The sequence below is a fragment of the Syngnathoides biaculeatus genome, chromosome 17, assembly GCF_019802595.1.
Source record: "Syngnathoides biaculeatus isolate LvHL_M chromosome 17, ASM1980259v1, whole genome shotgun sequence".
Lineage (NCBI taxonomy): Eukaryota > Metazoa > Chordata > Actinopteri > Syngnathiformes > Syngnathidae > Syngnathoides > Syngnathoides biaculeatus.
The window spans coordinates 5256024-5269255 of NC_084656.1; the positions used below are offsets into that span (position 1 = coordinate 5256024).

Sequence of the window (13232 nt, forward strand, 5' to 3'; positions counted from 1 at the left end):
ATCCTTGCCACTTCCTGGTCATTCACACTTGCCTCTTCAACTCTACCTTCTTTTCTATTCTCTTCATTCAATAACTTCCCAAAGTAGTCTTTCCATCTACTTAGCACACGACTGGCACTAGTCAACATATTTCCATCGCTATCCTTAATCACCTTTACTTGCTGTACTTCCTTCCCATCTCTATTCCACTGTTTGGCCAACCTGTAGAGATCCTTTTGTCCCTCTGTTGTATCCATCCTGCTGTACATGTCGTCATATGTCTCTTTTTTTAGCCTTCGCCACCTCTACTTTTGCCCTACCTATTTTAATGTATTCCTTCTGCCTCTCCTTAGTGCTCTCCATTTCCCACTCCTTCTTCGCTAATCTCTTTCCTTGGAAGACTTCTTGTATTATGGTGTTCCACCACCAAGTCTCCTTCTCCCCTTTCCTACCAGAAGGCACCGCAAGTACTCTTTTGCCTGCCTCTCTGAGTACCTTGGCAGTAGTATTCCAGTCTTCCGGGAGATCTTCCTGTCCATCTAGAGCCTGTCTCACCTCTTTCTGAAAGGCCGCACGGCATTCTTCCTTCCTCAACTTCCACCACATTATTCTCTACTCCACTTTTGTCTTCTTAATCTTCCAACCTGCTACCAGAGTCATCCTACACACCACTATCCTATGCTGTCGAGCCACACTCTCCCCCACCACTTTTTTAGAGTTGGTAACCTCCTTCAGATTACATCGTCTGCACAAAACATAATCCACCTGCGTGCTTCTACTGCCGCTCTTGTAGGTCACTCTATGTTCCTGTCTCTTCTGGAAATAAGTTTTCACCACTGTCAATTCCATCCTTTTCGCGAAGTCCACCACCATCTGACCCTCAAAGTTCCTTTTGCTGAATGCCGTACTTACCCATCATTTCTTCATCACCCCTGTTTCCTTCGCCAACATGTCCATTGAAATCTGCACCAATCACAACTCTCTCTCCCTGGGATGCTCAGGACAACTTCTAGTTCCTTCCAAAATTTCTTTTTCAACTCAAGGTAAAAAAACAACCTTAATCCGAGGCTTTAATAACGCGCAATGTATCACAATTTTTTTTTTTTTGCCCTCTGAATGTCATATACATCCTTCTTCTTCTTCTTTTCCTTTCGGCTTGTCCCGTTAGGGGTCGCCACAGCGTGTCATCTTTTGCCATCTTATCCTATCTCCTGCATCTTCCTCTCTAACCCCAACTGCCCTCATGTCCTCCCTCACCACATCCATAAACCTTCTCTTTGGTCTTCCTCTCGCTCTTTTGCCTGGGAGCTCAATCCTCAGCATCCTTCCACCAATATACTCACTCTCTCGCCTCTGAACATGTCCAAACCATCGAAGTCTGCTCTCTCGAATCTTGTCTCCAAAACATCCAACTTTGGCTGTCCCTCTAATGAGCTCATTTCTAATCCTATCCAACCTGCTCACTCCGAGTGAGAACCTCAACATCTTCATTTCTGCTACCTCCAGTTCTGCTTCCTGTTGTTTCTTCAGTGCCACCGTCTCTAATCCGTACATCATGGCCGGCCTCACCACTGTTTTGTAAACTTTGCCCTTCATCCTAGCAGAGACTCTTCTGTCACGTAACACACCAGACACCTTTCGCCAGCTGTTCCAACCTGCTTGGACCTGTTTCTTCACTTCCTTACCACACTCACCATTGCTCTGGATTGTTGACCCTAAATATTTGAAGTCGTCCACCCTCGCTATCTCTTCTCCCTTTAGCCTCACTTTTCCCCCTCCACTTTTCTCATTCACGCACATATATTCTGTTTTACTTCGGCTAATCTTCATTCCTCTCCTTTCCAGTGCATGTCTCCAGCTTTCTAGTTGTTCCTCTGCATGCTCCCTGCTTTCACTGCATATCACAATATCATCTGCGAACATCATTGTCCAAAGGGATTCCAGTCTAACCTCATCTGTCAGCCTACCCATTACCACTGCAAACAGGAAGGGGCTCAGAGCTGACCCCTGATGCAGTCCCACCTCCACCTTAAATTCCTCTGTCACACCTAAGGCACACCTCACCATTGTTCTGCTGCCATCATACATGTCCTGTACTATTTTAACATACTTCTCTGCCACACCAGACTTACGCATGCAGTACCACAGTTCCTCTCTTGGTACTCTGTCATAGGCCTTCTCTAGATCCACAAAGACACAATGTAGCTCCTTCTGACCTTCTCTGTACTTTTCCACGAGCATCCTCAAGGCAAATAATGCATCTGTGGTACTCTTTCTAGGCATGAAACCATACTGTTGCTCGCAGATACTTACTTCTGTCCTGAGTCTAGCCCCCACTACTCTTTCCCATAACTTCATTGTGTGGCTCATCAACTTTATTCCTCTATAGTTCCCACAGCTCTGAACATCCCCTTTGTTCTTAAAAATGGGAACTAGAACACTTTTCCTCCATTCTTCAGGGATCTTTTCGCCCGCGAGTATTCTGTTGAATAAGTTGGTCAAAAACTCCACAGCCATCTCTCCAAATTGCTTCCATACCTCTACCGGTATGTCATCAGGACCAACTGCCTTTCCATTTGTCATCCTTTGTAGTGCCTTTCTGACTTCCCCCTTGGTAATCATTGCCACTTCCTGGTCCTTCACTCTTGCCTCTTCAACTCTTCCTTCTCTCTCATTTTCTTCATTCAACAACTTCTCAAAGTATTCTTTCCATCTATTTAGCACACTACCGGCACCAGTCAACACATTTCCATCTCTATCCTTAATCATCCTTACCTGCTGCACATAGCTTCCCATCTCTATCCCTCTGTCTGGCCAACCTGTAGAGATCCTTTTCTCCTTTTTTCGTGTCCAACCTGGTGTACATGTCTTCATATGCCTCTTGTTTAGCCTTTGCCACCTCTACCTTGCCCTACGTCGCATCTCAATGTACTCCTTTTGCCACTCCTCAGTCCTCTCAGTATCCCACTTCTTCTTCGCTAATCTCTTTCCTTGTATGACTCCTTGTATTTTGGGGTTCCACCACCAAGTCTCCTTCTCCCCTTTCCGACCAAAAGACACACCAAGTACTCTCCTGCCTGTCTCTCTTATTACCTTGGCTGTCGTTGTCCAGTCTTCCGGGAGCTTCTGCTTTCCATCGAGGGCCTGTCTTACCTCTTTCCGAAAGGCCGCACAACATTCTTCCTTTCTCAGCTTCCACCACAATGTCATATACATCCATTGCCTGGATAATCCACTAGAGAGCAGCAATAAAAGCAGCAGATGGCTTTAGTTTAGGCATATGCAATTTTAAACGACTCAATGCTTTATCATACACGTTGTTGTAAAACTGTGTTTAAAGTTCTGTGCATCAAATCTACAATAGCACGTGTAGCTATCAGGTCATAACACTAAATGAGTCAAATGTCATTTTAATTTGGAGATCATTAAAATGGATCCAACTTGGTGTCTTCTTACTGATCAGTAGATGGGTGTTGCTCTCGTATATTTCCTCAGAAATTCCTTTTAAGTTCTAATTTTCACTCATAAATATAACAAATTGTTGGGGGGTGGCAACAACAGAGAAAGTAGTGATGATAAGGAAGACAGAAATCAATAGAACCTAGGGTCGAGCACAAAAATAGTCGCTTAGGGGAAAAGTAAAGCATATCGTTGCAAAAGAAAAGTTTGAACCGCCAAATGTTGACATTTTGGAATGTTTTGTGGAAGACTAGATAGGCTTGAACAGACATGTACATGTATGTGAAAGCGGTGAGGCATCCAAATTGAAATAAAAATGTGTCCTGCTATGTCCCACATATTAAAGAACAACAAAGAAATGCAACCATACTATACAATAACCAGTGTCCGGGGGGTTGGGGGTGAGGACAAATTACATGTAAGGAGATTACACATTTTATGGCAGTGTAATCAGTTACTGGGGGAGAAATTCTGTGATGAAAATTTGAGCTGTATTTAGAAAATGAGGCGCAGAACCAGAATTTTTTTTTTTTTTATGACGAGACCTTCTCAAGCAGACGCTTGTGAGTGTCTTCTGGTCATGTGGCATCCTGTCACAGTCTCAAAAACAACATTTTTTCCAAATGACTTTGAAGCACTACATCATGGTACAGTTCATTATTTTGTCAGAGATTTTGAAAAGATCAAGACTCAAAGTGACACATTTAAGCACATAAAAATAACTGACCTTTCAACACTTTTCATCATTTCTTCTTCATGTAACATTCAATTATTTGGCCTATATGCAGTGATCTTGTCTAAATTGTGCACATAAACATGGTACAGTATGTTTTCCATGTGCTAAACGCACACATACAAAAAATATGGATTTAATGTTGTTTTTTTATTAGTATGAAGAACAAATAAATGGTTAACTGCAAAATAATGTTTAAATCTGCATTTTTAGAAGAAACATCCAAGGATCCTGATGATGCATTTTTTTCAACTAGGAAAAATATTATCAAAATTAATTTGTGATGTTAACTTGAGAAAGTAATTGAAATGGGTACGATACCATTACAGTTTCAACAGGGGAACTTGTAATTGTAACCAACTACTTTTCCAAAGAAATATTTTCCATTTCCCCGACCTGAGTGTGTAGGTGGAGTTTGAAAAGCCTGATGTTAGCAGCTATACTATGACATTCCTTGTTTGGGAAAAAAAAACAAAACCTTAAATGTGTTTGTGTATTTTATATATATATATATATATTTTTTTTTTTTAAGTTTGAAAATAAGTAAGTTATGAAAGTAATGCTGCCATGGGGCACAAACCAGCGCCATCTGTTGACCGATCCCAAGTCAGGATGAACACAGAGGGTTGGGTCAGGAAGGGCATCTGGTTTAAAACTTTGCCCAGGTTAACAATGTCTGCCCAAGCCACCACTAACCTAAAAAGGATGGAAATGGTAGTAGTGAACACTTTTTTCCAAAAAGAAGCATGAAAGAGAAACAGAGGGTAACCTACAAGGCACACAAGTAGATTACTTTTTCATTTGAAGGAGATTACTAACTGTACGGTAGTGTGGTAGGGGAGACTGTAAATCAACAGCAAGGGATGGCGGCAGGGATGTAGGATGACTCTGGTGGTGGGAAGGAAGATTAAGGAGACTAAAGCAGAGCAGAGAACAATGTGGTGGAAGCTGAGAAGGGAAGAATGTTGTTCGTCTTTTCAGAAAGAGTAAGACAGGCTCCTGATGGACAGGGAGAACTCCTGGAAGATTGGACTACGACAGTCAAGGACAGGAGAGGAGAGTACTTGGTTTATCTTCTGGTAGGAAAAGGGAGAATGAGACTTGGTGGTGGAACTCTAATGTACAAGAGGTTAGCAAAGAAATGGGACACTCAGAGGAATGAGGAGAGGCGAAACGAATACCTGTACATTGAGATGCGACATAGGGCAAACGTAGAGGTGGCGAAGGCTAAACAAGAGGCATATGACGACATCTACACCCGGTTGGACATGAAGGGGGAAAAAGGATCTCTACAGGTTGGCCAGACAAAAGTTGATGAACAAAGAAAATGAAAGAGAAGGAAGAGTAGAAGAAGCAAGTTTGAACGAGCGGGAAGTGGCAATGATTAGTAACGGGGAAGTTAGAAAGGCACTAAGGAGGATGAAAAACTGAAAAGCACCTGGTCCTGATAACATACCTGTGGAGGTATGGAAGCAATTTGGAGAGGTGGCTGTGGAGTTTTTGACCAACTTATTCAACAGAATACTAGCGGGCAAGACGATGCCTGAAGAATGGAGGAAAAGTGCGCTAGGTCCTGTTTTTAAGAACAAAGGCAATGTGCAGAGCTGTGGGAATTATAGAGGAATAAAGCTGATGTGCTACACAAGGAAGTTATGGGAAAGAGTAGTGGAGACTAGACTCAGGACAAAAGTAAGTAAGCAACAGTATGGTTTCATCCCTACAAAGACTACAACAGATCCATTATTTGCCTTGAGAACACTGGTTTAAAAGTACAGAGAAAGTCAGAAGGAGCTACATTGTGTCTTTGTGGATCTAGAGAAAGCCTATGACAGAGTACCAAGAGAGGAACTGTGGTACTGCATGCGTAAGTATGGTGTGACGGAAAAGTATGTCAGAATAGTACAGGATATGTATGATGGCAGAAGAACAATGGTGAGGTATGCCGTAGGTGTGACAGAAGAATTTAAGGCGGAGGTGGGACTGCATCAAGGACCAGCTCTGTACCCCATCCTGTTTGCTGTGATAATGGATAGGCTAACAGATGAGGTTAGACTGGAATCCCCTTGGACCATAATGTTCACAGATGACATTGTGATCTCCAGTGAAAGCAGGGAGAAAGTGGAGGAACAATAAGAAAGACAGAGTCATGCAATGGTAAAAGAATATGTGTGTGAATGAGAGGGATGGAGGGGGAAGAGTGAGGCTCCAGGGAGAAGATCTAGCGAGGGTGGACGACTTCAAATTCAATCCAGAGCAATTGTCTCCATCCATCCATGCATCCATCCATCCATCCATCCATCCATCCATCCATCCATCGGACAAGCAGTACAGAAAATTAATGGATGGATAGTAATCCTGTGAAACCCGCACCCAAATGCATACACTTGGAATAATAATAGAAAAGCTGCACAAATGCAGCAGTATGTAACACTAGTTTAAAATCACGTTTTATATCTTGAACAACAATTATGCATATTCCTTTAAAGCAGCAATAAATCATAGTTCAGGTAATAACTATCAATTACTGTCTTCATAACAGAAATAAAGCATCATTCAGGAAATACTTTATTGACCAATAAATGTTTCTACATAATTCATGACATAAACAAGTGTGATTTAGAAAAGCACAACTACACAGATCAAATAAATAAATGTCAGTGTCCCTCAAATGAATGCACTGTAGTTTTAGGATCTACAAGCTTGCAACATAGTCGAGAAATGTGCCAATATGCAATGGGTGTGATGGTTTACAAAAAGCAAAAGCAAATTAAAAAGAGAGAAGGATATGCAACTCTCTTCTCAGCATTTAAGATTAAATGGATCACATCCTTTATAAATGTCCTGTACTGTAATTTTACATGTATACGCCAACCGTGTTTCAGTGGATTAAATTTTCTCTGCTTCAAATGATTTTTGTTTTTACATATATTTTACATACATTGTTTTCTCCAGTGAGTAATTTGCAATTTGTGACTCATTTTGGTACTCTTCCTACACCTATAAGTGATGAATAGGTACAAAATTCAAACATCTAGTATTAATGCCAATTTGAGTTAAGCAAATTGAACATTTGAGCTTGATGAATGAAATAAAATGTGCTTAAGAAGACCCACAAAATTTTGATAAAGTACTTGCAGTGAAGCTGGAGAAATAATAAAAGCCAATAATGTTCATGATCATAATTTGTAGTCACTGGTGATCACAGGTTCTAAAGCTCCCATAAACTAAGCCAATACCTATGAAAGCAGTACCTTAACACCCACATTAGGTAAAGACTACATTATCAATACAAAAACACTTACAAAAATAGATTAGGATTTGAAAAACTGTACTTAAAACACACATTTGAATACACATACAAAGGCTTATACTAAAGCACCCCCGGCTGTCAGATGCAACAGATTACTTGCAAACACATTGCAAAATTGGCAAACGTCACTTATCGTCAAGGATTTAGCCTATTCCATTTGACAGCAATGGTATTTTTGAGCTGATACATTTCCAGTAGGGTTCAGATTCTCATAACATATGGTGCATTCAGTGTCATACATAAAATACGAAAGACGCTTCCGTGGGGATTATTAAACATAAAAACCTCTCTCTAAGAAGATATCACGGGGATCCCAAGGAGAGGATAATATAATTCGTTTTGAGGTGTGCAACACCAAGAAGGAAACAATACAATTAAACTCCATATGCAACAAACATCCATTTCTCGCAGACCGAGTGTTTCAGGTGGTAGTCTTCCTAAGGTAAAACCACTTCCACTTCTACAGGGTCAATTATATTGTCCTCGCCATTCAGGGTCTTTTTCAGAGGCTGAGCTTCCTCGTGTGAGGTGGAGTCTGTCGGCACCTGCTGTGGCTGTGGTGACGAATCAGATTTTGCTGCACAGACTTCTGGGGTTTGTTCACCGGCACCTTCCTGTACTGCTGAATCTATTTCCTCAAGAGCAGTCTTAATATTTGCTTCATCCTTATCACTTTCCGGTTTCTTGTTCCCTACTAGGTCCTGAAGAATAGACTGTGGGGATCTCATTTCTTGTGGAGATTTCACAAGGGCATCCTCCACAAAAGTGGCGACGTGGCTCAATTCTTCCTGCTCTCCATCCTCCACTGAAATGGGGCTCAATGTTGGCACTGTCCCATTGGTCACGTCGCTTTTACTTTGTTCTGGTATTACCACTTCCATCACTGGATTAATCAAATCTCTGATTTCCTCCACACTATCTGGAGATTTGGGCTCATCTTGAGCCTGCTCCTCACAATCATCGGATGCCACAGAATCCTCTTCAGGGATGAGTTCCACACCTGGAACCTCCAAACAGGACTCATAGGGCAACGGAACTTCATCTACCTGGATCATGGACACGACTTGCTTGCGTCTATTTCCGGAACCTCCATCACTGTCCCCACTACTGCTGGTAGAACCATCTTGTTCATTGTTGCCAAATTTGGTGGCCCAGTCTACTGGAGGATTTTCGCAAAGCAAGTGGAGGTTGGGGTCACTGTTGGTCATAACAATGCTGTCCCTGTAGAGATTGTGCCTTCTCTGGACAGCAGCCTCCTTCACAGCTAGATACAGAAGAAAAAAAAAAAAAGTCACTCAAATCTGAATAATACTCATGACATGTCTCTAAGAGTGGATTTACACTTCAAGTGTTACAATTCAGATTTTTTTGGGAATCAGGCGTCTTTCAAATGTTGATAAAAATCTCATATATATCAGATAACTGTCAATGTGACTGCAACATAAATAGGCATATTAAATTAATGCAGTATTTCAACATACCCATATTAGTGAGATACTGTGCCATGCAAAAGTATTAGCCCCCCTTCCTGATTTCTGTTTTCAAAGGTTTCAAATCATCAAAGCAACTCAGAGACGACCCAAGGAAATACAGACTGCAGTTATTAAATGACAATTCAATACATTAAGACAAAAAAATCCAAAACTTTCTGACCCTCTCTGAAAAAGTAATTGCCCCCTGAACCTAATCACACGTTGTGTCACCTTTGGCAGCAATAACTGAAATCAAGCGTTTGTGATAATTGCTGACGAGTCTTTCAGATCGGTCTGGAGGAATTTTGTCCCACTGTTTTGCAGTATTGTTTCAACTCCCCAATATTGGAAGGTTTTCTAGCATGAACTGCCTGTTTAAGGTCACACCACTGCATCTCACTTGGATTTAAATCTTACTTGGACGTGGTCATGCCAAACCCCCTTTTTTTTTTTTTTTTTTTTGAGCCATTTAAAGGTGGACTTAGTGGCGTGTTTCGGATCATTGTCCTGCTGCATAATTGAAAAGCGCTTGAGTTTGAGGGCACGAATTGACGGACGGATGTTCTCCTTCAGGATTTTCTTGTAAACAGCAGAATTCATTGTTCCATCAATCACAGTAAGTTGTCCTGGTCCTGAGAAAGCAAAGCAGCTCCAGACAGCCACGCTGCCCCCACTATGCTTCACTGTTGGCATTATGTTCTTTTTTTATCAAATACTGTGCCATTTGTTTGCCAGATCTAACTGATGTCATTACTTTTTCCACAGAGGGTCAGAAAGGTTTGAAAACTTTGGGGGATCTTAATAAATTGAATTCTCATTTGAAAACTGCATTTTGTATTTCCTTGGGTTGTCTCTGAGTGATATTAAAATTAGTTTTAATGATTTGAAACCTTTGTGGGTGATATGCAAAAAAACAGATCAGGATGGGGCAAATATAATTTCACGGCACTGAAGAAACGAACAACCTGTAAAATCTAAACTATGGCAAAAATGTTGATCATACAAATTAGATGTGTCATGTATCCACCATTAAATTCTATGAATAATAGCAAAATGCAGCTGGCAAAGTTATGTATGAGTTACTGTGATCGTAAATATTTAACATTTAATATAAATGCTGACACTTGTGTACTCTCATCATTCGCATGCTATTTGAGTTCTGTGCATGAGGTTTGTTTTATTTTTTTCAGTGATCATTCCAGCAATATGTTGTAAATGTAAAATAAATAATACAGTGAAACTGTGCACTTGACCCTGCAGTGTAAATCCAGACAGTCATGTGATCATTTTCCCAACAACACTTAAACATTTAATTTTGTTTGTTGGCATCTTTCTTAATTGTTACCCATCATTATGTCCTTGGTAACAGACTGCAGCACCACTTCCTCAAACATATTTTCCACAAGAAGGAACTGGGAAAAATCCTCGAAGATCAGTTCTTTAAAACGTGGCAACTCCTAGGAAGGAAGTGGACACGGATGAAGCGATTTAATATCAATCAACTTTCACAAAATGTTGTCCATGTGAATCTGAGGATGTGTTTTAAGATTATAGATTATTTATCAGCCGGCATCCAAGTTTTTTGCTGAACCAAGCCAAACTGATTAATTGCTAGGTCCAGGAATGCGTACCACAATAAACCCTCATTAGAAAGACAAGCTTGAATTGACTATTGTTGCCATGCTATTTAAAATGATCTGTCTTTAACTAAAAAAAAAAAAACCCTCACCTACAAAGAAGTATATGGTCAGGGACTGTTATAGTTTAAGAGATTGGATAGCCTTATCAATTTACTAGAGGAGTGGTCCCCATCCCTTGTTTTTAATTGACTGATATATGTCAGTGCGTGTGTTTCACGGGTGTTAGTCGCACATCTCTTTCAGTCATTCTCTTTCCTCATAGTAGATGGTAATTTGAGTTGTGCAGCCAACGAGAGCAACACTATTAGATCTGATATATATCAGATCGATATATATATCGAGAGAGACAGAGAGCGAGAGAGAGGTTTTAGTTGTAGCAATACCATTAACAGTTGTGTGAATAAATGATTCATCAATGCAGTAGTGAATTTGTACAGTTATTAAATGTAATTGGCTTGACTTGAGTGGTTTAATCGTGAAGAAGTCAAAATACTCTGGATAACAGAATTTCGTAAAATCAAGCAAAACGTTAGAATTACCTATTGCAAATTTGCACATTGTATTAGGGTACTACTTACAGATGAGCAAGATGGTGAGAGCTGCTGCAGCATATAAGGGATTATGATCTGGAGCAGAGCCTCTCTGAAGAATTTCTTGCGTACTGTGCTGCTGTCATAATCATACTTCTGGAGGGACAGACAGGTGACAGGGCGATTACTGACTGCTCTGACAACCTTCTATTTGTAAAGCAAATCATTATTACTTTGCATTTAAAAATATATATATATTTGTACAATGTCTGCATTCAATTTTCCAGGTTACCTTGAGAACCCTGTCCTGGCACCCCTGGATTATTTTGCACATGTCATTTTCTCCCTGCGCAGCCAAAGACTGCTGCACCAGCTGTTCAAAGGTGTGTACTGCATTGTCCATTTGCTATTAAGACAAAAATAAAAAGCATAGGTAAAATAGTAGTATTACAGTGGGTTAAAATGTCATGGTGAACCATGACATCACTAACAGGCAACTGTGAAATTGTTTCTTCTAGCCAACAGCAAGTTTGCTCTCAGCCACATTGACGTTGCATTGAGTTGAATGACGATGTGAACATTCCATCGAGAAAGGCTGTTTGAATTCTCACCTCCCTCATGAGGATCTGAGCCCTGCTGACAAACACCGAGGGGCTGGAGACGTCAAACCTTTGCTGTAGTCCCTCCAGGTTTAGCTCCTCCACATTATCATAGCAACTCTTCATTTTGACTGGGTGGAAAGCAAGCATGGAGAGCTTTTCCATATGCTGAGGGGAAATATAGACAGCATGACAAGGTCCAATAAGGTACTCATTAAGTAAAGAACATGTCCCCAGTGTAAAATATTACTTACTTCTCCCAGTTTTTCTTTGTCTCCTCCATTCAACAGATTCTTGCTGATGTCCACCACTTCCCTGAAGAAAACGTCCCTGACCTCAGCGAAACCTCGGCTGGTGGGCTCCATCAGTGCCTCTAAGATGGAGTTGATGTAAGGTTGGACACTCCTCTTAAGGAGAGATTCAGCTTTGGGCAACACCAGGGCTGCAAACAGTGGTATCGAGTGGAGGAAAACATGTAAATGTCATTTGATAAGATACAGACTGTTTCCAAAACACTGACACCCCCCATAGGATGGGTAAGCCACAAAAGTTCATCGCTAAGGAGGCTGGCTTTTCACAAGGTGCTGTGTCCCAGCATATGAATGGAAAGTCTAGTAGAAGGACAAAATGTGGCAGAAGTTGCACCAGTAAAAGAGAAGACCGTGGGCTTCAGTGGATTATCAAACAGAAAAGAGGAAATAATATAGGGGTGATCTACAAAGAGTGGAAGGAAGCAGGAGTCACTGATTCAAAAACCACCACATTCAAATGCATCAGTGATATTTGGTACAACTGTCGGTTCCTCAGGTCTGAGCCTGAGACAATGGAGGAAGCATCTCAATTGGGCAAAGGAAGTGGAGGATTGGACTCTTGGGCCGAGGTCCTCTTTTCCAATGAAATTAAAGTGTGCCTTTCATTCAGTATTCAAGGTCCAAGGGTTTAAGGTAGATGGGTGAAGACCAGAACCCATGCTGCTTGAGGTCTAGTGTGAAATAGCCACAGTCAGTCATGATTTGGGGTGCAATGTCCAGTACAGGTGTTGGTAAACTGCTTTCTTAAATCCAATGTCACTGCAACAGTCTGCCCAAATGTTTTAGTGGATTTGACAATTCCTTCTGCTGTAGATCTGTATGTAGATGCAGTTTTCTTCTTCCAGCAGGACCTGGCCCCTCCCCATATGCACATGCCAAAAGTAAGAAAAGCTGGTGTGATGCCCATGCAATCGCAGTGCTTGACTGGAAAGCCAACTTTCTGGATCTCAAACCTATTGACAATCTATGTCACATTACAAGAGGAAAATGACCCCACCTGACTCCAAAACAAAGAACTGACAGCCACCCTCATAATTCTGATTGTTGTAAGAGCTGACCAGGACACACATTCACAAAAAGACAAGTATGATCATCTCAAAATTATGAGGGTCCGTGTGTGTGTGTGTGTGTGTATGATTGTGCAGACTAGACATACCACAGTGTTTTTGATAAAGATGCAGACATCACACATACAGCAG

General features: G+C 41.1%; 1 protein-coding gene across 3 annotated transcripts in view; it reads right to left on the reverse strand.

Annotated features, from left to right (window-relative positions):
* Nucleotides 1–6718: 6718 nt before the first annotated feature.
* The window catches only part of niban2a (niban apoptosis regulator 2a), a 59102-nt gene continuing 52588 nt past the window's right edge, over nucleotides 6719–13232 (reverse strand). For all 3 annotated transcript variants that reach the window (XM_061800609.1, XM_061800610.1, XM_061800611.1), the window contains 6 exons: nucleotides 11977–12164; nucleotides 11735–11890; nucleotides 11416–11529; nucleotides 11172–11279; nucleotides 10299–10410; nucleotides 6719–8745 (listed from right to left, as the gene is read on the reverse strand). In XM_061800609.1, the coding sequence (XP_061656593.1) occupies nucleotides 7919–8745; nucleotides 10299–10410; nucleotides 11172–11279; nucleotides 11416–11529; nucleotides 11735–11890; nucleotides 11977–12164 (1505 nt within the window). In that variant the 3' untranslated portion in view covers nucleotides 6719–7918. The remainder of the gene's footprint in view (nucleotides 8746–10298; nucleotides 10411–11171; nucleotides 11280–11415; nucleotides 11530–11734; nucleotides 11891–11976; nucleotides 12165–13232) is intronic.